General features: G+C 54.0%; 5 protein-coding genes across 5 annotated transcripts; 2 read left to right on the top strand and 3 right to left on the bottom strand.

Moving 5' to 3' along the window:
- Positions 1 to 3,101: 3,101 nt before the first annotated feature.
- Positions 3,102 to 6,296, top strand: CkaCkLH20_01252 (1-phosphatidylinositol-bisphosphate phosphodiesterase; the record flags this gene model as incomplete). Its single annotated transcript, XM_038883971.1, has 1 exon — positions 3,102 to 6,296. The coding sequence occupies one exon, from the start codon at positions 3,102 to 3,104 to the stop codon at positions 6,294 to 6,296; it is 3,195 nt and encodes a 1,064-aa protein (XP_038750563.1).
- A 4,188-nt stretch (positions 6,297 to 10,484) lies between these two features.
- CkaCkLH20_01251 (is centromere binding protein at prophase) lies at positions 10,485 to 13,497 on the bottom strand (the record flags this gene model as incomplete). Its single annotated transcript, XM_038883970.1, has 9 exons — positions 10,485 to 11,014; positions 11,087 to 11,289; positions 11,337 to 11,456; positions 11,507 to 12,047; positions 12,097 to 12,469; positions 12,518 to 12,675; positions 12,726 to 12,908; positions 12,961 to 13,279; positions 13,330 to 13,497. 9 exons carry the CDS (start codon positions 13,495 to 13,497, stop codon positions 10,485 to 10,487), a joined length of 2,595 nt encoding a protein of 864 aa, XP_038750562.1.
- Positions 13,498 to 15,140: 1,643 nt separating this feature from the next.
- CkaCkLH20_01250 (peptidase M16 inactive domain-containing protein) lies at positions 15,141 to 18,412 on the top strand (the record flags this gene model as incomplete). Its single annotated transcript, XM_038883969.1, has 3 exons — positions 15,141 to 15,901; positions 15,955 to 18,169; positions 18,230 to 18,412. The coding sequence occupies 3 exons, from the start codon at positions 15,141 to 15,143 to the stop codon at positions 18,410 to 18,412; spliced, it is 3,159 nt and encodes a 1,052-aa protein (XP_038750561.1).
- A 963-nt stretch (positions 18,413 to 19,375) lies between these two features.
- CkaCkLH20_01249 (uncharacterized protein) lies at positions 19,376 to 21,091 on the bottom strand (the record flags this gene model as incomplete). The annotated part of the gene is made up of 3 exons (XM_038883968.1): positions 19,376 to 20,547; positions 20,604 to 20,864; positions 20,944 to 21,091. The coding sequence occupies 3 exons, from the start codon at positions 21,089 to 21,091 to the stop codon at positions 19,376 to 19,378; spliced, it is 1,581 nt and encodes a 526-aa protein (XP_038750560.1).
- Positions 21,092 to 21,843: 752 nt separating this feature from the next.
- Positions 21,844 to 23,914, bottom strand: CkaCkLH20_01248 (DNA repair protein; the record flags this gene model as incomplete). The annotated part of the gene is made up of 3 exons (XM_038883967.1): positions 21,844 to 23,586; positions 23,641 to 23,668; positions 23,727 to 23,914. 3 exons carry the CDS (start codon positions 23,912 to 23,914, stop codon positions 21,844 to 21,846), a joined length of 1,959 nt encoding a protein of 652 aa, XP_038750559.1.
- Positions 23,915 to 25,253: the final 1,339 nt, after the last annotated feature.

Genomic DNA, 25,253 nt, shown 5'->3' with positions numbered 1-25,253 from the left:
CCCTGACAGACCGAGTTCCTGAAGGTTTTTTTTTTTCTTTCTTCGATTCTTTTTTTTTCTTTTGTGTTTTCCTCAACTGTTCGGCCCCTCTATGAATACCCTCCTTCGGCTTCTCCCTGCTGACCCCTGTTTGTCCGTTGTTAGGTAGGTCCCCGTCCAATCCACTCGTCAATCATTCTAAATCCACACCTCGTTTTTCTCTCTCTCTCTTTTGATGACGATACGCCTTCATCTTCCCCCCTCGGCTGGAGGCTCCCTTGTGTTTCTGCCCAGCTTCCCCATTCCTACCTCTGTCGCAGGCTCTCTTTTGCTGGCTGGCTAACTGGGCAGACTGGCGCTTCCTCCCATTGCTAACAACGCCGATGACTTCTGCCCTGCCCTGTGCCTGGTGGTTGAGGAACAGGCGGCTGTCTACCTCGTACCTTTCCCTGCCCTTGTCGGTTCTTCTCTCCCCCAGGTCGCCCTAGGGCCAGGGCGTCAGCGGAGCCGGGTTCCAGGTTGATGTATTTCGTACCGACCATTGTGATGTTCCATTCTTACGCCGTTCGGCCTTGCGCGCGACTCTGCGTTACCATCTGCCCCAGCCCGGGACGCAGCCCAGTGGCTCCGCCTATCGACCTTTTTAGAATTGTGAGGAGAGCAACAGATAGAGACAGAGCCAGAGAGACACAGTCAAGCGGAGAGAAACACGCAGAGACTCGGCTCAGAAAACAAGATGAATGTGACTTCCACGATGAATGGTGCAGTTTACTTCCATTGTACGAATACCGCGTAAAGGGTACGTATCCTGCCGATGACGGATTAGCGCCTGTCCCAACTTACGCCCCGTCGTCCTCCCATTTCCCCATTTCGCCCTCGTCAGTGTCCTTCGTGTCCGCTTTTACACTATTTACTACGTATTTATTTTATTTCTCGGTCTGTCATTGTGGCTCCCGGCAGGGAATACGTACCTATCTTTCCCTCTCTCTCCCCTTTTGCTTGTGCGCGTAACTTCTTTCGCATTCCTCGTCTGGCCTCTTCATTACCCTCTCAGGTACCTTGCTGTGCTGTGCATCCGTACCCACGAGCCTTTGGCCTTACACCACTACCACCTCTCACTCCCTCCCGGTGTTGCGTTGACGTTCCTTTCCTCACTCTCCACACAGGCCACAGGGCAACGTATCCCGTACCGTACCTTGCCTTACTTTTCTGTATGTGCGCTGCACTTTGAGGTACATGACGGCGCTACTGCATCAAACAGTACGTACCTACCTTACCTTACATTCCCTCGTCCTCCCTCCTACCCATCTATCTGGGCGTCCATCTTGGCTCGCTCCCGTTTTACCTCCACACCTTCCCTGCAAACACAACTCTGCTCCCCCCCCCTCGTCTTCTCTGTCGCCGCTGGCCGTCATTTTCTCGCTGTGTCTGCTGCCCTTGTCGCTCCCCGGGGTACTCGGTGGCAGTATTCGTACCTTACGGATACACTGTCAGAACGGTACGAATCCCATGGCCTGGGATGGCAGTCTTTCTCTCTGTCTCTCTGTCTCTCTCAACCCAGCACACACACACCTTGACTACCTTACCTACCTGGACTTGTTCGTTTCCCTTCGTTTCCACCCTCTCCTCTCCTGACCCTGACATTTTTGTGCTGGTCTTTGCCCTTACTCCAAAATAAAGCTCTTGGCTATGCCTCCTTCCCGCTCCGTTCACTCATAATTTCCCGGGCCCCAACTACCACTACGGCTCCCACCCACATAAGACCTGACTGCCACCGCACACTCCCGTCCGTATGCCAGTCTCATACGCACCGCACCTCCATTGCTTGCTTTCATCAACTACCATTGCTACCACCGACGACTGGCCTCGCACCTTGCTGGTTCAAATACATTTTCCTCCCACAACCTTTTTCTTCAACTCGCACACACACGACTTTCTTAAGAGAAAAGTAACCTCATTGTGTGCAACAGAACCGGCTTCCGAACCGAGAAATCTCCCCGTTGACTCATCTACAACCTGCTGCTTCGCGTGTGTTGCGCCCGCGCGCACCCTCCCGAGCAACCATACGCTTGTTGCGCCGAACCACATCTCACCCGATTCACGCTCGATTCTCTGCCGGACACGAGCTCGCGCGACCTGGAACTGGATCTCGAACTGGAAATTCAACCAGCTGGCAAGGAAGCTAAACAACAAGAAAAAAAACGAACGAGCATCCGCTGCGGGAACATTGCATTGCGGCCTGCCAATGCTATCCGTCCCGTCAACCCCAACTTGGAAATAGGCCCCATTCATCGACCTGCATACCGCCTGCCACATCATCTCTCGCCTTTTTGCCGTGAGCCTTCGCAGCATTGCTATTAGGCCACGCCCAGCGAAGACCGCAAAAGACTTGAGGCAGGGACTCCGAGACCGAGGACGTACAACTGCGGCCACAATTGGCCCATCCTTCATTGCCCGTCCGCCCTGCCACGCCTGGCTCTGGTCGCCTGCAGTATCCGTACCCCGTACGACCTCCTTTTGACGACCATCCGCGCCATACTCTACCACCCGCGTGGTCCTGTCAGGTCCTTTGGCGCGCCGCATCGCACCGCGCGCCTCCGCTCCAGCGCAGCACTGCAGCGATCATCAGTCTCCCCACGACTGCTGCATCCCTCTTGAGCAATCCTTGCCTGCCAGATAGGCCCCGTGTGTGTGGAACGCCCACCTCTGTATCTCAGGATCGACTTCTCCCACGCATTCCCCGCATTCTCTAGCTATCCCTCTACGGGCCGTTCCACACGACCACCTCTCCAAGGATGCAGTCTCCAACAGCTACTCTTTCCATATAAACGACAGATCGTCCACCTTGGATCTCCCTGAGGACCTCTTCAAACCCGCATGTAGCGAAGGCTACCCCCACGACTATCATGTCCTCTACTTCTACTCCTACACAACAAGTACCAACACCCTCACCCTTCTTCAAACCTACCATGACACCTCAGACTGCACAGCTCAGGCGCACACGCCCAAGTTATGTACAGACAAACCTTCCTTCAACAACAACACAACAACATTCTACGATACCAGCCTCTGCTATAAGCGCTTCCTCCGTGGCTTCCAGCTCACAGCAGGGCTCTCCCATCATGTCGCCCGAGACGGCCGTTATTACGAGCAACAGCTCGGTCCAGGCCTCGCCTGAGCAGAGGGGACGTGAGCTCACCGATGACCAGTTCTCTGCGGGCCCTTTTCAACTACCAGAGCCGGTTCTCTCGAGGAAAACCAGCGACAATTCTCTAGGCCAGACCCTGGTGGGCAGCCCAAGTGCCATGTCAGAGGCCGTCAACAAGGGTAACAACATCATCAGGCGTTTATCGAACAGGGCAACGGCCAAGTTCTCCCGCCGCAGGACGTCCTCCGCCGCGCCCAAGAGCCGTGACGGTAGCGTCGGCCCTGGCATGCTCCGAAGACGAAGTGACAGCAATAACACGGCCCCACCCGACCTTGCCGCGTATAGCGACTCTGACGATGAGTTCGTTGACGAGATGGACGATCTCCGGTCGCTGATTGGCGGTCTTGATGGGGCTCTTCGGGAGTCTTCCTCGAATAGCACAACAGCGTCTCTCGCGGGCTCCACCTCTCCTTCGAACACCACCGCCGGTCCTGTCATTCCCTTTCAGCTGCTCAAGGGCACCTGGATCAGGAAGGTCTCCAAGAAGAACTGGAAGAAGCGCTTCGTCCTGGTCTTTGACCAAGAAGCGGCCAAGATTTCCTGGGACAAGAACCGGCCCCACAAGTGCCTCTACATCGACGACATCAAGGAGATCAGGACCGGCTCCGACATTCGGCAGTACCGCATTGACTACGGCGTCCCGGAAACCGAGGAGGGCCGTTGGTTCTCCATCATGTATGCAGTACCTGATAAGTCAAAGACCAAGATGATGCATCTCGTTGCCGATGACGACAGTACCTTTTACAACTGGGTCACTACTCTCGAGGCCATCTCAAAACATCGACAGGATATGATGGCCTCGCTGATGGCCTTTAACGATCGCGCCATTCGCGACTACTGGATTACGGAGATGAACAAGCAGTGTGCCCCCGGCGAAAAGCACCCCAACCCCATCGAAGAAGGCGACATTGACTTTGACGGGGTTCAGCGGGTCTGCCGCAATCTTCACATCCATGCTTCGCCGAGCCAGCTTCGCGCCAAATTCCATGCAGCTGATGTCACCAACACGGGTCGTCTGAACTTTTTCGAATTCCAGACCTTCGTGGGTTACATGAAACGACGTGACGACATTCGCCAGATTTACAACCAGATTGCGGCTCAGCCTGACGCTGGTCTCACCGTCAAGGAGTTCTTGACCTTTTTGCGGGAGATCCAGTGTGAGAATGTCGACGCTGACCTTGCCGCTTGGGAGGCACTGTACAGCAAGTTTGCGCGCAAGTTCCGCTCGAGGGAAACCGAAAAGCCCGAGACAGGCAGCCTGGACAGTCCGAGAATGGGTGATGCCGCCTTTGCCGCATTTCTGACCTCCACTTACAACTTGCCTGTGTACAAGGAACCCAAGGAGTACACCCTGGACCGACCGTTGAACGAGTATTTCATTTCCAGCTCTCACAACACTTACCTGCTTGGTCGACAGGTCGCTGGTCTGTCCAGTGTCGAGGGGTACATTTCGGCGCTCGCCCGCGGCTGCCGCTGTGTCGAAGTCGACTGCTGGGATGGCGCCGATGGCCAGCCTACCGTCAACCACGGTAGAACTCTTACCACCTCAATCAGCTTCCAGGAGACCATGACGACCATCAACAAGTACGCCTTTGTCAAGACCCGCTACCCCCTCTGGATCTCATTGGAAGTTCACTGCTCTCCTGCCCAGCAGGCCGAGATGGCCCGCATCATCAAGGAGACTTTCGGCGCTCGACTCGTGACCGAGCCCTTGGACCCTTCCTCCGACAAACTCCCCACTCCCGAACAGCTCAAGGAGCGTGTTCTGATCAAGGTTAAGCGCCCTCAGCCCAGGGAGGAGCCCAAGCCGGCGGAGGCAACCGGACGACGACGTGGTAATAGCCTCACTTCGCCGTACCCGAAGCCCGTTCAGCTCGACAACAGCGCCATTCCGGTCATTGCGTCGCAGTCCTTGCCTCAGAGCCCTATCTTGAGTCCCAGTCACTCTTCCCGACGGCTGGTCAGCAAGAGCCGGGTGAACACCATTACGGAGGGTGAGGTTCAAGAGGCCATGAGCAGCAGCACAAGCGACAACGACAGCGCCGGTGAGCGCGCACCCGCACGGAGGTCAGCGAACAAGACGGTCAAGGTTCTCGGAGACTTGGGTGTATACTGTGCGGGACTCAAGTTTAGCGGATTCGACACTGCCGACGCGAAGGCTTACAACCACATTTTCTCTTTCATGGAATCAAGCTTCTTCAGGAACAGCCGGGACAAGGAGGAAAGGGTTGCTATGGACCGACACAACATGCGCTACATGATGCGTGTGTACCCCGACCGTACAAGAATCACCTCGAACAACTTCAACCCAATCAGCTACTGGCGCAAGGGAGTGCAGATGGCGGCCCTCAACTGGCAGACTTTCGACCTTGGCATGCAGATGAACCAAGCCATGTTCGAGAGCGGCACCGACAGATCCGGATACGTCCTGAAGCCCACCGAACTCCGCGAGATCAAGAGGCTGCCCGAGGAGTGGTCTGGCAAGCGAGAGCGCAAGGAGGTGGTCTTCAGTGTCGATGTGATCTCGGCGCAGCAGCTCATGCGCCCCAACGGTATGCCGGCCAACAAGACGGTTGACCCATATGTTGAGGTTGAGGTCTTCCACCCAAGCGACAAGAGAGACAAGATGGAGGTGGACCCCACCATGGCCTCGGTCTCGGATTCGCCCCTCAAGTACAGGACCCAAGTGATTCCGGAGAATGGCTTCAACCCGATCTTTGATGGGAAGTTCACATTCAAAGTCACGACCAAATTCCCCGAGCTCATCTTCGTCCGCCTCTCGGTGAAGCTTTCACACAATGGCGAGAGCTACAACGACCGCCCTCCCGTCGCAACCCACACGGCCAAGCTGAGTGGTCTGAAGCGTGGCTACCGCACTCTTCCGCTGTTCGACCACAACGGCGAGCAGTACCTCTTTTCAACACTCTTCACACGTGTCAGCGTCGACTCCGTCCAGACGGTTCTCTTCGAGAACCCGGAGGACAACGCCGACAACACCAGCACGAACAGCAAGCCTCGAGGCATCGGGCGAGTCTCCAACATCTTCGGCACTCGCTCCAACAACATCAGCCCCAAGTCCAGCATGGACAAGTCGAGCTTCGAAGGCTAGATGGGCTCAGAGGCTCCGACCGCTGATCAACTTCGTTTCTCTGTACCACGGTACAACCCTCCGACCTTGACTTCTTGGCATAAATTTCTTTGTTTCTTCACCCAAGTTTTGTATCAGTATCGACAGAGATTTTAACGACAACAATCCCTCGGGCTCGCAGCCCTGGGACGACACGACACGGCCGAAACCAAAAAAAGACAGAATTCCCAGCGCGCCAGTTTTTGGATCTAATGTGCGATCATCAATACCCCCTTTGGCATTCGACTGCGGCGTACATTTGGCATGGATGAGAACTTCCTGGTGTAGTCTACGACTATTTTCTTTCGCTCAACCCGCTTTCCTTGAAGGACGCGAGGCTTTTAGGGATACCAACGGGTTTATTTCTTTTGTATGGGATTATTGCACTGGGACGGCGAATATGGGCATATGGTCACCCCGAGAGCCAATGGCCGGGTAGCTGACTTGAATGGGACGGACAGTAGCATATACCACATACCACATGTCGGGGTTGGGAAGGAAACATCGCATAGAATAGGGATCAATCCGACATGAGAAGCAAGAGTCGAGAAAAGACCATAGGAAAAAAAGTTTTCATTTTGTTTATCATCAATATCAGGGACCACAGCACATGCTCATGAAGAGAGAAAGAGAGAGAGAGTCATTCGCTTCACACACACACACACTTACACACACTCCCGTTGTCCATGGCGTTTGAATATGGTGGGAGGTTGGTCTCAGGTCGCCTGTCACGTCTGGGCGAAAGGCGGCAGCGGCGTTGGTCGAACTAGAGGAGTGAAGGATAACGGGAAAGAAGCCGGGGTCTGCATGGTTGGATTAAGCATTGACGTGAAGCATGATTATATGGAATGGATGGGCCGGGCGGGGAATTGTTTTTTCTTTGTCCCTAATTCCCCCCATTTTCCTTTGGTGGTGGTGGGGGACGGACGAACCCAGAGAAACCTCCCCGAGACCTTTTTTTTTTTCTTCTGTGATACTGGACGGGGGAAGGCACCGGCGTTTTGACTTTATGAGCGGTTTTTTTTTTTTTTTTGGCTCCTTCTCTTGTGGTGTTTTTTTTCATACTCTTCATGAAGGTTATGACAGACGCCAATGATAGTGGGGGGAGGGGGGCCAGCGAGGTGCGGTACACCTTGGTTGTATTTCCCGTACTCAATGATCAATGATGACTACGACGATGATGACAATAATAACGATGATGCATTTATCTGCAGTTTCGTGGGGAGATAGTGACGATGTTGTGAGATGACTTTCGGGGGGGATGAGGGTCCATCTTCCCGTCTTTCGCTTACGGCCGCGTTCGCATGGGCATGTCTGATTAGATGAAGGGTGTAAGGGGGGTGGGTATACATATATGCTGTGGTCTGTAGTAGACCGTTATGTGTCTTTTTTTGCCGGTTTTCTTTTGCTTCCATTCCCCGTCAGTGGTGGGTGGGAAGCTTGTTTAATTATGGTCACGGGTTTTATCTGTCGTTCGTTTGGTAAGTTTTTTTCCTAATTTGGGTTTTTCTGCTTGGTGGTGAACTGTCTCGAGTGTGTGGTGGGCGCTACGGTATGCTTTTCTGCTTGTCGATGAGGGATTCTGGCGGTGTGTTTTTGGTTTTTTGGTTTTTGGCTTTTGGCTTTTTGTGAAGGGGGGATGAGGGGCACGGGTAGGGCTTTACAGTGAAGGTTCACGATGTCCGTCAAAGACGCTTTTTTTGGGTTTTGGGTTCTTGTGTTGTTAGTGGCGTTTGTCGTGAGAGTGTCTTTCTCGTTGGTAATAATGGAACGAGCGTGTCTTCTATCCTGTCCCCTGCATTTGAGGGCCACACATAAGGTGTGGTCTGGGATCCAAGCTGCGGACTGAAGTTATGGGCGTGGACTCGGAGTATGCCTATGAGATGATGTTCTTTCCGTCTTCCTCGAACTGGCCACTCTCGGTTCTGGACTGGGCTTCGAAGGGGGCTGGCTGGCTGGCTGGCTTACAGCTTTGCTCCGTTCCGGTTGCGAATACGTGCCCGCCAAGGCCGAAAACTGGTGGGTGGGGGCCAGACAAAAAAAATATGGAAAAAAAGATCGATCGAGATCAGATAATTGTGAGTGATGTGTGCCGTGTCAGGTTTTTTGGGTGACAGAAACCGGGCTGGTTGACGGTTAAGGTTTTTGGGGGCGGCCATGGGGATGGAGCGCGACGACGGGCGGGGAGGACGGCCGCGGGCTGGGCTCCGGACGTGTTGTCCCGTGCTGAAGCTCTAGCTTCCCCCTCTCCACTCGTCTCGGGGAGGAAGGAGCGCATTGAATAATGATGGAACGAGGTGGAAATTTCGTCGTCCGCGGGTCATCTCGTCATGTCTTCCCTTTTTAATCTCGGCTCCTGTGCCGGGGTGTGTTTAATTGAGCGAGTCGGTGGTCGTCTCACGATTTTTGATGAGGTTCTCGGTTTGATGAATAGCAGGAAGGGAGAAGGATGATTGGTAGGCCGGTTTATTTCGTTCATACCCAGGGAGATGGGGAAATCTCGAGCACGGGATTCTCGGCAGACGTCGATGGGAGAGGGCTTGGTGGCGGTAGGCCGTGGCTGTGACCACCCGATGGTATCCAAACAGACTCGAAATCCTGTTGTGAATCGCCCCCCAATGGCGTGTTGCCGTATCATCCGGACACTACTCCGAGCTGTATGAGAGGGGTGAAAGAGGGGGAAGAGAATTGAGACTGCGAAATGTAGAGTCCGGATGCGAGAAATGGGAGGACGCTGGACTGGATGATGGAAGAAAGGGATGGATGCTCGTGCGGAGACGCCCAGTCGCCCGAATGCGCAATGGGTTTCCTGTAGGGAGGAAGTTTCCTTGGTGTGTGCTGGACATTCGCAGGAATGTCGCGACAAGTCGCGCAGGTATCGCGACGTTCAGGATACCTCTGTTTGAAAAGGTTCCTCGAAAGCACCACATGACCCGGACCGAGGAATCTGGTTAGCCACCAAAAAAAGGCCAAGCCGAAAGGATGAGGGCGGGAATGCAAGCCTGCGATATGAAGAAGGATGGCGGGGCCGCAAATGACGGGGGCCGGCAATGTGCGGTAGGGATGTTGACAGACAGGAGATCGTCCATGAAGCGCATGCATGGAACATTCGGTTTTTTTGCTCTGTGGTTATTCTTGGCTTTCGGCCTTTCCTGTTCGCAAGGGGTAAAGGGTCCTCGCGGCGCAAGCAGAGAAAACATGGAAGGTTGACGTGCAAAATTCTAACCGTAGAGTTTGGAGCTAAGGGGAGAACTGCTCCGGAAGGATAACTATGAATATGTGAGTACTTTGGTGTGTGTGTATATGTCTTTTGGGATGGCTGAAACCGCCATGGGAATTGTCGACGAGGAATTAAGTTTGCTCATTTTGGTTTTGCTGTCTTTCTTTCATCGCGGCCCTTCCACTTCTTTTCCTTTCGGTTTCTGTCGGATGGTTTTTTTTTTTTGACGTTGCAATGAAGGGGGAGGACGACGTTCTAGATCGCGATCCACGAAAATTTTGATAGAGCAAGCTTGCCCGGGAATTGGACAGAGTTGCATCCGGTCCAGAACCGTTCTGACGACCCATTAACGGGGTAACGGCCGCGATGAGAACATTCCACACGCCGGGAAATTAGTCGAAGAGACGTTGGTTCGTGACGATACCACGGAAACAAATGCCAAAAGTAATTCAGAAAAAGCTGATTCTCCGAGGACACTGGAATTGGGGTAAGGTGGAGATTTGGAGTGGAAGGTGCCGAGGTAGACAGGGTTCATGTTAGTGTTGCGCGTTGGAGAATGTGGAGAGGAGGGGCGTGCGTGTGGGGAAGAAACAAGAGGAGCAAGGGGGGAAGGACGGGAGTGTGCGTTTTGGAATGCTAGAGGGGTGTGAATAGATACCCGCAAAGAGACCGTATTGGTTTGACGCCAGGAAAGAGGGGCAGGTATATCGAGGTTTTGATATTGGGTGGGAATCGTTCAGACGTGCCAGAGAAAATGAGAGCAATACACCAGAAACGCCGGGCTTCTATTTCCATTCGATTCGAGTTTCCCTTCTTCTCTTCCAACCCCCCCTGCTTCAACAACTCACTGCACAGGCTACCTAATCTGTGAACGTCCATGTCAATACCACAGGCACTCGCCGGGACTTGCGCTTGACCGCCCGGGCCCTCCGGCAAACCCGTCCGGTCCCCTAGGCGAGCACGGGATTGGGGTTCTCCCGAATCGCCCGGATGGTCTCCCTCATCCGCGGGTTGGCGTCGAAGCTAGCTTCGATGAGGTCGACCACCTCGTCCGCGGTAAAGTACAGGCTGAGCTCGCTGTCGCACCAGAGGTACTTAACCTCGTTAAGGTTGGACTGGAGCACTTCGCTCAGGTACTTGAGCCGGAGCCACGTTGCCGCGTACTGCGCCGTTGTCGGGATCTCGTCCTTGCCGGAACCCGACGCGGGCGCCGTCCTCGACGGGAGGAAGAGGTCGTCCAGCTCCGTCACCTTTGCGATGAGCTGCGCAATCCGGTAGGCGTCGTCCTGGCCAATGGACGATGTGTCCATCACGTCGGCGATGATTTTGGATGAGATGGCATCTGCGAGAGACCCTACAGCCTGGTACCAGACGGAGCGCGCGAGAATCGACTCCCACGTCACAGCCAGGGATCTAACCCGCGCTACTGCCGAGTCCACGCAGCTGTCCAGTTCATCCTGTTGCATCACACTTTGATCGCCTGTGCGTCCGCGTTAGCCTCGCGTTTCGAGCTGCGGCGAACGGATGATCAGCCCAGGCCGATGTTTCTTACCTCCTAGTACATCTCGCAGGACCGTTTTCTGCAATCCGAGCTCGTTGGTGTATGCACGGGTAGCAAAGTTCTGCAGGCTCTTGATGTCGTTGTCTATGCGTAGCATGTTTTGAGTACGTGTCGTCAAGTCTCCACGAGATTTCCACGTTGAAGCCAGGTCGGCTAGCTTCTCAGACAAGTACATGGCGTCGTTGTAGAGAAACCTACGTTTGTGTTAGCCGTGCAAAGATTGATGTGGAGGACGACGTACATATTTCCGCCAATGTCTAGCCCATAGTAGTGCGGCGAGACAGCTCTGAACATAGCCAACGCAAACGTTGGTAAGCTGAAAAGTCCCGGTGCAGCCGCCGCGACAGGACTACTCTCGTACCTAGTGGCTGTCAGTTCGAGACCTCCCAATGGTATCATCGTGAGTCTTACTCTGGTTGTGTGAGAGCCGCGCCGTCCTCCAGTATGGCCAAAATGAGCTCCAGAACTGGCTCTGGCATGGAGGAGATGTGGTAGGTTTCTTTCAGAACCATCTCCCTGCTCTCATCTTCCGCAGGAGTGGCTCCTTTTTCCTTCCTCGCGGGAGCCTTCTTGGATGGCAATTTTGGTTCAGGTTCCGGTGCTGGGTTTGTCGCGTCGTCGTCTCCCCAGCCCCAGGCATCAGCAGCGTCGTCCTCCTCATCTGCGGGAGGTTCTGCTTCTTTCGAAGCTTTGGGATTTTCCTCCTTGTTCTCCGCACCCTTGTCATCATCGTCCCAGCCCCAGGCGTCTGCGCCGTCATCTTCCTCTTGGCTTTGTGCGGTGGTATCGTTAGTTTCTGCAGGTTCATCTTCGTCGTCGACTCCCCATGCAGCGCCCCAATCATCATCCGTCGCAGCTCCGGCAGCTGCGTTGTTCGCGGCCAACTCCTTGCCCTCCGACCGAGAGACCATTTGCTTTTCCACTTTCTCAACCTGTCTCGATGCCCCAAGACCTACTAGATGTCAGCACTGAAAGCGTTGAAGGATTCTTGTTAGACAGACCATTCGAGAGCTGGCTGCGAACCGAGTCGAGCGCTGTTTCTCTGCATTTTGCGAGCCATATTGATGGTGCGCTTCCTACCCATTCTTTCAGTTCCGTGAAGCCCGTGAAGCCATTAGTCTCAAGAACGTCACAGAAGCCCCTTGCAGACTGAATAACAGCTTGGAATCGGTCAATGTCTTTCAACGTCGACGGAACAGCGTTATCCAGCCAGACCCTGATGAGCCTGGGGACTAGATCGCTCATCATAATAGGGCTGAAAAACATCGAAAGATCCGGTGTCAGTCTTCTGGCCAAGAATTCGACCAGTTTCTCGAGATCTTTGAAGAGCTCGTCTATTGATCGACCAGCCTCGCCGTCTAAGTCAATCACATTCTGCAAAAACGTCAGCTATGGTGGGGGACTCTACGGTTGAGTACATACCTCGCTTGCCCGGATCGAGGGAAGAGAAGAAGCCTCGGAGTCCATCCTCGGAGAGACGATAGCCTTGTCAATTTCGTGCCACAGTTGGGACATCCTGTCCTCGACCTCCTTGTACGCTTGAAGACCAATGATGGCTTCGGAGAGAGTCATCTGCTCGCCTGCATTTACGTTAGAAAGAAACATTTGACATGTTTACAAGGCCGATTACCATCTAGTCTCTCATAAATCGAAAGGGAGCCCGTTTCCGCGTCCGTATGGACGAGAGAGCCCCATACGTGGTCAAAAACATCGTGGACGCTCGACTTGAGCTCGAAGGCGCGTAGGTCTAGTAGTCTCATCACTCTACAAGTCTTTTTGTTGATAGGCACAGCATCCAGTTCGGTCCATGATTCTGTATATTGTCAGCTCCTGCCCCCATGGAACTCGGTATGCGGGGTCCATACTTTCCAGCCAACGGAGAGAATCTATGATGCGTCGCTCGTTCATCGCCTGCTCGACCTCGCCCAGAAGTTCATTGACATGTTGGATGCCCCTCAACGCCTCGTGTAGTTGCTGGGTGTACAACACCTCCCTCTCAAGGAAATGTACTTGGTCTTCGGCGTCTTTAATGGCCTTGCCAGAGACTTGCGGAGCCTCGGATTGTCGTACAATATCATCGGCCAACCTCTTCGATCGCAGGATGTCCTCTTGTAAAGACTTCGCATTGCTCACCCATGAGCTCACATCGCCCTTTGTCTCCTCGTTGATGGTATGGATCTCGGACTGCGCATACGTCAATAACCATCATGGTCGCTTTTATGGATCTCATATACCTCCAACTCCCCTTTCGCTTTCTCCAGGGCCTGAATAGCTGGTGACAGATCGGAAGATGATAGCGACAAGGAAGACACCTGTTCGTCAGGGAAACTGCCCTCAACGGCAAAGGCCACAATGGCCTCCCCGAGCTGCGCGGAAGCTTGTAATTCGGTCGCAGTCGCCATATCCTCGGTCGGTAATCGTGCGTAAGGGGTAGAGATAGCTTCTTGAAGCTTGATTTCGCGTGGCTAGGTTGGGTCGCTTTCGAGGCAGATGTTGGGAGGAATCGGGAGGGATTGCTGTGCCCGTCGAAGGAGTCGCTTTTAAGTTTTCTTTCCTCTGGAGCTTGCGAGACTCAGCGGGTGTGTGTACCGGAGATAGTGGTAGGAGGGCTTTGCCTCGCGCAGAGATGGCGCATCAAATTACCTGGCGACGAAACTACAGACAGCGAGGGCATAGCTGTCCCGAAAGTACTTACCTACCTTGGTCCCGTCAACCCACGTCACAATCCGCCGGCCACAGTACGTATTGATTCATCCGATCCGACGTTGAGCCGAGCGGCTAGCGTCAGATAAGATAGCACAATGGCGGCAACAGGCCAATCGGAGGCTTTAGATCCGCCGTTCAAAAGTTCAGGGCAGTTTGCGAAAAATAAAGAAAATAAAGACAAACCCCACTGTTCCCCTGCCCTGCCTTTGGAGGGGCAACTAGGCCAGTGCTTCCAGGTATTGACCTCTTCGGCAACGTCTCAATTGCCCCGCGACCAAACTCCAAGTCACTTTACGGGAACTTCGACGAGCACTGGGAGTTTTGTAAGTTTTCAAGGCTGCTAAAGTACGACATAACCTGGAAGCCGTTAGACTTCCAGCAAACCGAGACTTGTCGTTTCTTCCTACCTAGGACTCCGGGGTTATTCTGGCGGGCGATTAGGTAACCGCTACACTGTGTGCTATCACGGACTGGTCAGCGTTCTTGGGAAGGCCTTATTGGTTTTCGATCCCTCGGTCAATCAGGCTGAGAGCTGGGCTATCTGCAAGGTAAGCAACTGCACTTTCTAAGAATATTGGTCGTCTGCCTTCCGAGGGAATCTGTACTGCCTGTTGGCCCTTCTTGTCCTACCTACCACTCATTCCCCCCACCCGTCGTCTTCATGGGAGCGAGCACCTTCACCCGACCTGCCAAAGCCTTACTTCACAAAACAACATATCTTGCCAGCCCATACACAATTTTGTCTGGAATAGCTGTGTTGAGATGCCTCGATTCGAGGCCTGCCAAGCGGCTTTTGCTATTGCGGCAGCTCTGCTAGCAACCTGTCTCTTTGGCTTCTATCACGAACAATACAGCCTGTCAACTCTTTGGAACGCGTAAGTTATTACGAGAACGTCAGTTTTTCCTTCTGGAGTCTATACATATACCGTCAATAATGTCTTATAATGTCTCACAAGACCTCTATACCCGACAACACAGTTGTCCTCCCCAGCGTTCAGAAGTCTATCACATTGCCCCGGAAATCGGTCTGTTTTAGTATAGTTTTACGCAGTTGCAATTGGAGCTGGTTCTTCTTTTTTCTTTTGAAAGCACAGAAAGTTTAGGAACATCTTTATGCTTACTATGACCATCCCCCTCCCCCCAACATTACGCCGTGACCATATATCTACTCCTGCAACGTTCGTAGAGCTACGAACCTATGCGGCCACTACAGTCAGGTTAGGTCAGCAAGTGCTCGGCCTTCGTCGTCTTCGATTATTCGTCTCAGGGCCAAATCACGCTAACCTTCTTGACATTCGACAGAGCTTACCAAGCGCAGAGTGTCTTCAAGACTAGCATCATGTCGCCCGCAGCCAAGCCGCAGCCGCGGTTCCGCAAGATCCAGAGCTTCAAGACTGACTACGCTCCTTGTCAAATCAGCCAGTATGTCTCGGAGAGAAGTGGCATGCAAGTTGTTGTCGCCGATCGCAAGGGGCCTAAGACGAACGGTTACTTCACCCTTGCCACCGAGATCTTTGACGATTCTGGCGCCCCTCACACTCTCGAGCATTTGATCTTCATGGGCTCCAAGAACTACCGCTACAAAGGTCTTCTCGACAAGCTTGCGTCACGAGCGTACTCCGGAACCAATGCCTGGACTGCCACAGATCATACCGCCTACACCCTGGAGAGCGCCGGATGGGAGGGTTTCTCTCAGATTCTGCCTGTGTACCTCGAGCACGTCATCTTGCCTATTCTCACAGACGAAGCATGCGTGACTGAGGTCCACCACATCGACGGCGAAGGCAATGATGCCGGCGTGGTTTACTCGGAGATGCAAGCAGTTCAGTTCAAGAGCGCGGAGATTATGGACCTCAAGGCCCGTCGCCTCCTGTACCCTGAGAACGTTGGCTTCCGCTACGAAACCGGTGGCATGACAGATGCGTTGCGCGTCTTGACAAACGAACGCATTCGCCAATTCCATCGGGACATGTATCAACCCAAGAACCTCTGCGTTGTCATCATTGGCGAAGCGGACCACGACAACTTGCTGCAGATCCTGGACGAGTTCGAAGAGAGCATCAAGGACGATCTTCCACCTCTGGATGCGCCATTCGAAAGGTAGGGGAATCTCGCGCCACTGAAAAAGCTATTGTGCTGACGTGATCTTGCAGGCCTTGGATCGACTCGGCTCAGCCTCCGGCTCTCAAAGAATCTATCATCACCACGGCCGAATTCCCGGAAGAGGACGAGTCCACCGGCGAGATCACTGTGGCTTTCTTCGGTCCTAACTGCAACGACATTATAGCGACCTCCGCGCTCAACGTTCTCTTGACGTATCTCTGCGGATCTTCCGTGTCCATCCTTGAGAACGTCATCGTCGAGAAAGAGGAGCTTGCCAGCTCAGTCTCGTACTGGTGGGATGCCAGACCCAACTCTGTCATCTGGTTCCAGCCCACTGGTGTGGAGACGGAGAAGCTCGAGTTCGTTGAGAAAAGATTGATTGATCTCCTCAAAGAGGTTGCCTCGAAGCCTCTTGATATGGAGTACTTGACTTCGTGCATCCACCGCGAGCGCCTTCAGGTCAAATTCCAGGCTGAAGAATCGGAGAGCTTCTACTCGACCAACATCATCACGGATTACCTCTTCGGTAATCGCGACGGTTCGACTCTCAAGGAGTTGGAGTCTTTGTCAGAGTATGAAGTTCTCGAAAAATGGACAGACGAGCAATGGAGAGACTTCCTGCGCAAGTGGATATCCGATGCTCCCCACGTCTCCATCCTTGGCAAGCCGTCCCATGAGCTTGCAACGAAGCAGAAGGCAGACGAAGAGGCTAGATTGGCCAAGAGAAAGCAGGAGCTCGGTGCCGATGGGTTGGCCAAGCTCAAGAAGCGTCTCGAGGATGCCAAGACCAAGAACGACGAGCCTATCCCCGCCTCGGTGGTAGACCAGTGGCCCGTTCCCGGTACTGACTCCATTCACTTCATCGAGTCGGACACAGCCAGAACAGGAAAGGCTAGGAGCTTAGGATTGCCAAACAACTCGGCGCAGAAGATTATCGATGGCGCGAAGCAGGGCCAGGATCCCCTCTTCATTCAGTTCGAGAGCGTGCCGAGCAACTTTGCCCATGTGACAATCTACATGGGCACTTCACAGGTGCCACTTGAGCTCAAGCCTTTGCTGCCCATCTTCAACGACAACTTTTTCAACACTCCCATCATGCGTGATGGCGAGAAGATAGGCTTCGAACAGGTCGTCATGGAGCTGGAACAGGATACCATTAGCTACGGTCTCCGTTCCACACGAGACTATGGTGACCCGGATGGCATCATGATCCAGTTCCAGATCGAGCCTGAGAAGTACTCCACTGTCATCAACTGGGTTCGGACCATGATGTTCGATAGCGTTTTCGATATCCAGCGCCTCAAGGCTGGGGTCCAGAAGCACTTGGCCGACATTCCCGAAATGAAGCGTGATGGCCGGTCTATGGCCTCCGAGGTCGACATGTCCATTCACATGAAGAAGGAGTCATACTCCGTGGCCAAGCGTGCTCTCGTCCGTGCCATCTACCTGCGCCGCCTGAAGAAGCTCATTGCCTCGGACCCGGAGAAGGTTCTTTCGTGGTTCGAGCAGCTCCGCAAGTCCCTCTTCACCTTCAACAACGTACGCGTTCTCGTCACCGCCGATGTTGCCCGTCTGCCGGAGCCCGTCGCCGCCTGGGATATTCTCAGCAAAGAACTCAAGCCCGTTGACGAGCTGATCCCCATCATCAAGCCCCATACCCTGCTCACCTCCGACGGTCAGGCCCCGGGTAAGGTCGGTGCCGTCATCGTCCCCATGACCACCGCGGACAGCTCTTTTGGCGTCAGCACGGCCAAGGGCATCACCTCCTTCGAGGATCCGCGCCTGCCCGCCATCATGGTGGCCATCGGCTACCTCGAATCCGCCGAGGGCCCCCTCTGGAACTCCGTACGCGGTCAAGGGCTGGCGTACGGCTCGTACTTCGCAAGGGAGCTGGACGCCGGAATCATTCAGTACAAGGTGTACCGCTCGCCGGACGCCAGCAAGGCGTTCGCCGCCTCGCGCGAGACGATCCGCAAGATCGCCGACGGAGAGACGCCCATCGACCGGCACCTCAAGGAAGGCGCCATCAGCCAGGTCGTCGTGGGCTTCGCCGACGAACAGTCTACCATGGCTTCTTCCGCTGCCCAGAACTTCATGCTGGCTGTCGTGCGCAGCCTCCCGCTCGACTGGCACAAGAAGATCATGCGGGACGTCCGTGATGTCACGAACGACCAGATCAAGGCTGTCCTGAAGGAGCTCATCATGCCGTTGTTTGAGCCCAAGACCAGCAACGTAGTCATCACTTGCGCTCCTATTCTCGAAGATGTACGTTTTTTTTTCTTCTCTGACTGTATGACTTGACCCGATGCTGACACGCTAGTACAGAACATCCAGACGGCCTTCCGTGAGATGGGGTACGCCACGCAGACAAAACCCCTCGCCGACTTCCACGACGACTACGGTTTCGAATACGCCGAGGACGACGGCGAGGACGATGAGGACGACGAGGACGAGAGTGGCAGCGAGGGCGACTACAGCGACTCTGAGGGCGACTCTGACTCCGAGTGAGTGCTTGGTTAGATAAGTAGACTATAGACGTCCGGGGTGATATAGTCAAGAGATTCACACTTCGGCCATTGCATCGTTGACGCGTGGATGTGTATTGACAAGGGACTCGGCCTGGTCTCCCCAACTTACTGTCTGCCTCTTGACCGCGCGACTCAAATAAGTGTGTACGCCTCGACTGACTCGAGCTCATCGATACTTGTTCTGCTATTGTTTGTATCCATTTGTTTTATTAAGAGCTAGCATGGGCTCAAGTGCTAATATTACAATGAAGAAGTGTGAACAATGTATCAGCCAAATCGCCGTCAAGCATATTCCCAGAGGGCACCAGTCAGAATAAATAGTTACGAGATTCCGCCAACACCAGTGTTTGACCGACCAGACTGTGTGCCAACTTCTAAGGAACCATCCTGAGAGTGTCCGAGCCGGTCGGATCCCGTAGGACGTGATCTCCGAAGACCTGACGAACTAGACCAAGCGACCGGCTTTTCACGGACGGATCGGTGTGAACTGACTACTGCCGAATGGACCATCGTCGATACCACGGTACCTTCAACAAACACGCTGCCACTATATATCATCACCGCTCGTGAGGCAAAATAAGAAGACATGTCTTGATATTCATGACGGCAAAGCTACCGAGTATTATCATCCCTTTTCCCCTCGTGGGGACATGAACTATATGAAAAGAAAAATGTCGCGCACTCCCAAACACCAATGTTAGACAAATGTCGGTCGGTATACTCGCCCTCAGATGCATCCGTTCCTTCGAGTTCCGAGTTTTTTTTCTTTCCACCCCAGTAACAAAACGTACATAAATGCGTATACACTCTAGCGGGACGCCGCAGCCATGCTCTAATTGAGCGCCGTGTTGCAAAACCTGCCGACGAGAATATGCTTATGGATATCACTCTCTACGCGCTGCCTCTCTTCCCCCCGCTTTTCAAACGTCTTTCTGTCTGACTTTCAGTCGACGGTGTCGTCGTTGGACGGCGAGTTCCTGAAGGACGGAGATGTGGGACTGCTCTTCCTCAGTAATCCGCTTGCACCGCTCCGGCCCCATCCGCCGTTAGTGACGAGGTTCATGGCGCGGTGCTCCGCCGCCGTGGCGTCATCCAGGTCCATGTCGCTGTCCGTCAGCTCCTCCTCCAGCGCCGTGCCGCGCGGGCTCAGCTTGCGCATCGGCATCGACTCTTGAAACCCGTCCGCGTACAAGTTGGGATCACGCCCTAGGACCCGGTCGGCCTTGGAGGGCCTCTTAGACCCGTCGATACTGCTGTTTGCCGCCGGGGGAGAGGGCGGCGAGGTCAGGTAGTGGCGGCCGGCGCCGTCGGGTTTCGTGGGAGGTGGACGCACAAAGGATGGCGGTGGTTCATCACTGCCCCATCCGGCGTTCATCTCGCGGGCTCGTTGCTCCTCCCGCTCTCTGGCCAGGCGCTCGCGCGCAGCAACCCACTTAGGGCTGGGCTCCCACGACCAGCCGTCGCCGGTGGTATTGCACACAGGGACGAACCAGAAGAGGGGCTTGGGCCCGAACAGATGTAACAGGTTGCGCTTCGCGCCAAGATCGAAAGCGTTCGGGAGCTTTTCAGAGTCTTGCTCGTCGAGGTACTCTTCGTAACGCTTCTTCGCTCGCTCGCGTTCCATTTCTTCGTAGTTTTGGTATGCCGGTCTCGAGGCGCCCGGGTGCCCACGAAATTCTTCGCCTTCTTCGGGTCGTGTGATACCGGGTAATGCGTTCGCGTGGATATCGAGGAGTTGCTGGCCGTAAGCTGGCAGAGGGATGCCGTCGCCGCTGTGCTGAGCGACAAACTGGCTCTGCATGGACTTCTTGAGAGGTGAGAGGTAGCGCGTCTTCTCCAAGCATTCAATGGTGGTCTGGCCGCGGCTGGCTAGCATGATATGCCACCCAGTGAACGCGCCGACCACGATGCCGATGATACCGGCCATCACGCTGAGTATGACAAAGTTAATGGGCATGAGCGTCTCCACATATGTTGTGTTGTTGATGACCTCCATATACACCCAGCTTCCCGCAACGAAGAAGCTGTAGAAGCAGAACAACGTCGTGTAGATGAGAAACAGCAGGAACGCCTTGTGGTTCTTCAAACCAATGCAGGTCGCCAACCAGGGGCAATCTGCGCGCCGTGTCAGTCCACAGTCTCGACTGTCAACCTCATCAGAGTATTCTTACGGTGGTCCATCTTCAGCACACATCTGCGGCACGTAGAGCAGTGGTGAGCGCGGTCCGGCTTCCTCGCCTGGCACTTCTTGCAGAATCGTATCTCGCCGTTCGACTTGACTGTGAAAGAGGTGGCGGCCGGGGGCGCCTCGGTCGGGAGAGTACTGTAGCCATTGTCGTTCGTCGTGCTACCGGGGTTCGTGAAGACGGCGGTTGTGTAAGACCAGTTAAGCAGGCCATGGAGGAGGACGGCGACGGCGGAAGACCCGGTGCCTGAGAGGAAATGCCGTTAGCTTCCTGGCCGAGATACGGAATAGGACGCGGACGACGTCACGCGACAATAAAAACTCACCGAGCCAAGTGGCTTTGGAGGGCGCGGACCCAATGGTGACATCGACCCAGACGGCCCAGGTGGTCAAGCCATAGACGAAGATTAGGGGAATATAGGTCGCGAAGGTGCAGCAGCAGCGCTCTAGCTTTCGCGCCCAGCGACGAGACATGTTTTCGGGCGACGATTGCGGGCGAGCAAGATCCATCCAATTCACTCGGAGAGAGAGCAAAAGGGAAGAAGGATCATGGCGGTTCGGGAGGGACGGGGTTCGAGAAACGCGATTGCCTGGTCGTGGACAGGAAGGGCGGCCCGTAATGCTGCGCTGCTTCAGGCTGGTTGGATAATCAGGGGAAGTTCAGGCCAGCGCGCCGGGGGACGATGTGGATACGGTACTCTGCATTTCCACTCTGCAGCGACGGGAGGTCCTGCCTGTGAACACCGCGGACCCTTGCAACAGGGCGTTTGGCCTTGCCTTACGCAGGGAGCTGAGGCTGAGCTCAGCTGACCCCACATGGTGGTTGACAGCTGTGTGGCGGTGTCTTCCACTTAAGAAGAACGTCCTAGGGTAATAGTCATCAACGGCAAAGGCTGGCTATTCACGAATTTACTAGTTTCTTTTCATTGACGTCTCTGATTTATCTCGATACCTCAGAGCAAGCAAATACCAAGCCCGGTCTTCATAGCGAGCCAGTCGGGGAAACAAGACCTCCAAGTCCAAAGGTTTCCTTGAACGCCTAACACAATACAAGAGAGGCCCAATTCGCTCATCCCTAGCTTCGCAAACAGATGGGAAAGGTAGAGGACCTCTGCACACAGCAATCGCCTCGTTGCAATAGTTCTCGCCCCATGAACCCTCATATCGCCCAGTGTTGACCCCATAACACGATTTTCTCGTATAGTCTGTTGTGAAGGAACACGGGTCTAGTCCGCTGAGCCCTCGATGACCATACCCAGGGCGTTCGGCACACCGACCAAAACCTTGCCTCTAGGGACTGGTGCATCCTTGACCTTCATGCAGCCAAACACGTTAACCTCTTGGATGTTGGGACAGCTGCGGAAGATACATCCGACCACGTAATCGTCGACCTCCTCGATGAAGCTGATCTCGAGCTTGAGAAGCTCTGGGTATTGCTTCTCACCTGAAAAGACATCCTCGAAAGCGTCGCGTGTGATGTTGCGACAGCTATGCATATTGAGATTCCTGATCTTGCGACCCGAGTGCTTCATCAGGGCACGGAAGCCGTCGGAGCACAGGCCTACGTTGTCCGGGTTCTCTCTCGGTTTATTGGAGTCCACGTGGCGACACTTCTCGAAATCGACAATCTCGAGGGCCGGATTGCCCCAATCAGTGAAGAGGTCGACGAATCCCGCATCGGTCAACTTATCGCTGTCGTTGATGCACAGCTTTTTGAGGGAACGGCAGGACTTCTTGATAGCAGCCAAGACCTCGTCGGTGGCGTCGAGAAACAGCGGTAGAGAGAGCGTTTGCAGGTGTTCTCCGATGCTGAGGATAGTGGACGCCATAACCTTGGGGTCAATCCGATGCTGCAAGTGAAGACCCAGGTGCTTCAGGCTCTTGATCTTGCCAATCTCCGCAATGCCGACGTCCGTGACCTTTTGATTGTGATAGACCTTAAGACGAGCCAATTTGGGACAGTTGTCTGGGAGCAAAGCCAGCATCTCATCTCCAAAGTGCCTGTCTGTATAGTAAACTCGGAGGGTTTCCAAGGAAGCACCCTTTTCCTGAATAAACCTAGTCCACATGTCGTCGCTGAGAAGGTTGGCTCCGTGGAGGTAGAAAGACTTCAACTGAATGTCGCGATCCAAGAGGTACCCCATGACCGAGTCTTTGAACTGAATCGAGTTGCGAGCTTTGAAGGCCTGGAGATTCGAGGCGACCTGAAAGATGGCCATGTAATCGTCGGTCTTCAGCTTCGCACCATCGTAAATGTTGATGAATGACGTTGAGGGTTGCAGAAACAGCGCCATCGTCTGAGGGTTGAGGAGTCGGCGCTTGGAGAACAGACGGGCGATTCTGTCCACGATGTGGTCTGGTAACTCGCCCAAGCTGTCTGCGAGATCAACATTCTTAGCTAAGGTCTCAATGCAGAGCGTCGTGAGTTTCTTTGCGCCAGTGTGGTAGGTTCCATCGAGGATGTTGCTTTGGACTTTGCGACGGCCACCGCCTCCCGTTGGCGCCTTGCGAGGCTTCTTTTTGGCACGCTTGTCGTCAGCAGCAGCATCTTTGCTGCACTTTGCGCAGAGAAGGCCACCTTCAGGTCCAGTTCGGGAGTAGGGAGTGACTGTGAAGCGTTTCTTGCAGATTTCGCAATTGTCCATCTGACCAGGAAGCGGTTGTGCCATCTGATCCATGACGGCTCGGGCGATGTCATCATCATCATCGGAATCGTCAGCACCTCGCTTGCGCTTGCGGGCCTTGAAGGCTCTGGAAGCCTTGATCTTGGCGATGGTCTGCAGCTCCTTCATCTGGCGCTTAGCCTTCTCAGCGGTAGTCTCTTTACGGGATGAGCTGGCATCAGCCTCCCCAGCTTCCTCTTCGTCATCTGAGTTGTCTTCATTCTGCTGGGCTCGCTGGCTTTGCGCTGCTGCGGCGCGGCGTTGGTCAGCATCGCGGCGAATGCGGTTTGCAGAAATGTTGTGACTCTATTAAGGAATTAGCGTATAAGCTGGAATACACCAGAAGAAGACGTATCTCACAGCAAGGTAATCTGTCAAAGCGGATTGCCTGTGATAGATGTCAGAAATAGGGCTCAAGTTGATGGTCGTGGTAAACCAGTACTCACGGTCCAGAGATGTGACGCCGATTAGCAGGCGCTTGGTTCTGCTGAGCAGGCTGGCCTTGTGCAGCTGGGACTGGCTGCTGGACTGGCTGGGTTGTGGTTTGAGCTGGAGTCTGGGTCTGAGGCGGAACCTGAGTTGGATCCTGAGTTGGAACCTGAGCCTGCGGTCTACGACGGGTAGGTCGCGCCATCTTGAGTGATGTGTTGTTCAGGGCGTTGATGTGATCTTGAATGCTTTGACGGTCTGGGTCAATGACTCCTGTGATCAATGTTGGCTCCCTTCACCAGGCCTCCAAAAATGGAAGGACAGGAGGGCAAGGCTGAGGTGAGAAAAATTAGTATGTGAAGTTGCTTGGTGTTTAGCCAGGTGTGAGTGGTGTGGCAAAAGTGTGCATTGCAAAAGTCCTGGGATAAGACTGACCTGCCTAGAAACACCGTGCAAAAGAGAGCAGACAAGCTGCAACCTCTCTAATTCGATTTGACGGGTAGGCAAAGGGAGAAAAAAAAAATGTGCTGAGGAATCTGATCTAGTGTCCTGATCAAGGGGATTTTGACAAGAGTCTGATTGTGTTGGGGGCAAATTGGGAGGCAACAAAAGATCACCAATTGAGACGCGCTTCCTTGACCTCAGCTTGAGAACAAAGTCAATGGTGGCTTTCTTTCTGGGTATCCCTCCGGTTTGAGGGCCCATATTTACGTTGCACTGTACAGATTATTGCTAATCCACCCAGTTTAGCAACTTTTCAGCAGTATTATGGTGAACTGAGACCGTGCGAAGAATCTTTAGGCGGAGCCAGGCCAGGCAGCTGCCAGGGGTTTAATTGAAGTGGGGCAAGCAAGCCGGCGGGAAGACGTGGGGCAAGAGCCATCACACCGGAGACGTCGGGGAGACGCTGGACGTGGAGTGGTGAGTGGGATCGATCGCCCCAAATCGACCTGCGTGGCTGCTTCGCTGGAGCTTCAGGGGCCTGAAGATCGAGAGGTTATTCTGTAAAGGGAAGCAGCAGCATCATCATTTCAGGACCGCTGTGTTTTCCCTGATGATTCAATTGAAATATCAAAGACCTAAGCGCATCAATGCAATGGTTTTTTTCTCTATTAAAATCCATTGGGCTTGCTGCAGTCGAGTCTTGAGAGAGCTGTGCTTTCAAACCATTTACACTCTGTAAACCAAGCAGGCCCTCAAAGCAGGCTCCGTCATCAAAGAACCAGCTAACCCCTCTTGAGATAAACTCCAGGCAGGGACTGCCACTAAAGGTAGGCGCCTTTCCTCCCTTGAATGAGGGGTCATGTGATTTCGTGTAAAGAGCCCGTTTTTTGGAGTAGTGGCCTTCTGGCGCGTACTGGGATTTTTGGTCCCTCTCTCTGCTACCTCCATCGATTGGCCTCTCAACTTGGGCAAAAGAAAGCCGCAAAGGGTGGCAAGGCACATTCCCTCCTTTTCACCATTCACCATTCACCAATTATTTTTTTCCCTTTCCTTCCCTTTTTTTCCACATCGGCAAATTGCAATAACAACTTGTTGCCGTC

Source organism: Colletotrichum karsti, assembly GCF_011947395.1.
Source record: "Colletotrichum karsti strain CkLH20 chromosome Unknown Scaffold3, whole genome shotgun sequence".
Classification (NCBI taxonomy): Eukaryota; Fungi; Ascomycota; class Sordariomycetes; order Glomerellales; family Glomerellaceae; genus Colletotrichum; species Colletotrichum karsti.
Note: the sequence above shows the minus strand (reverse complement) of the source record. Positions and strands in the feature narration are given on the sequence as shown.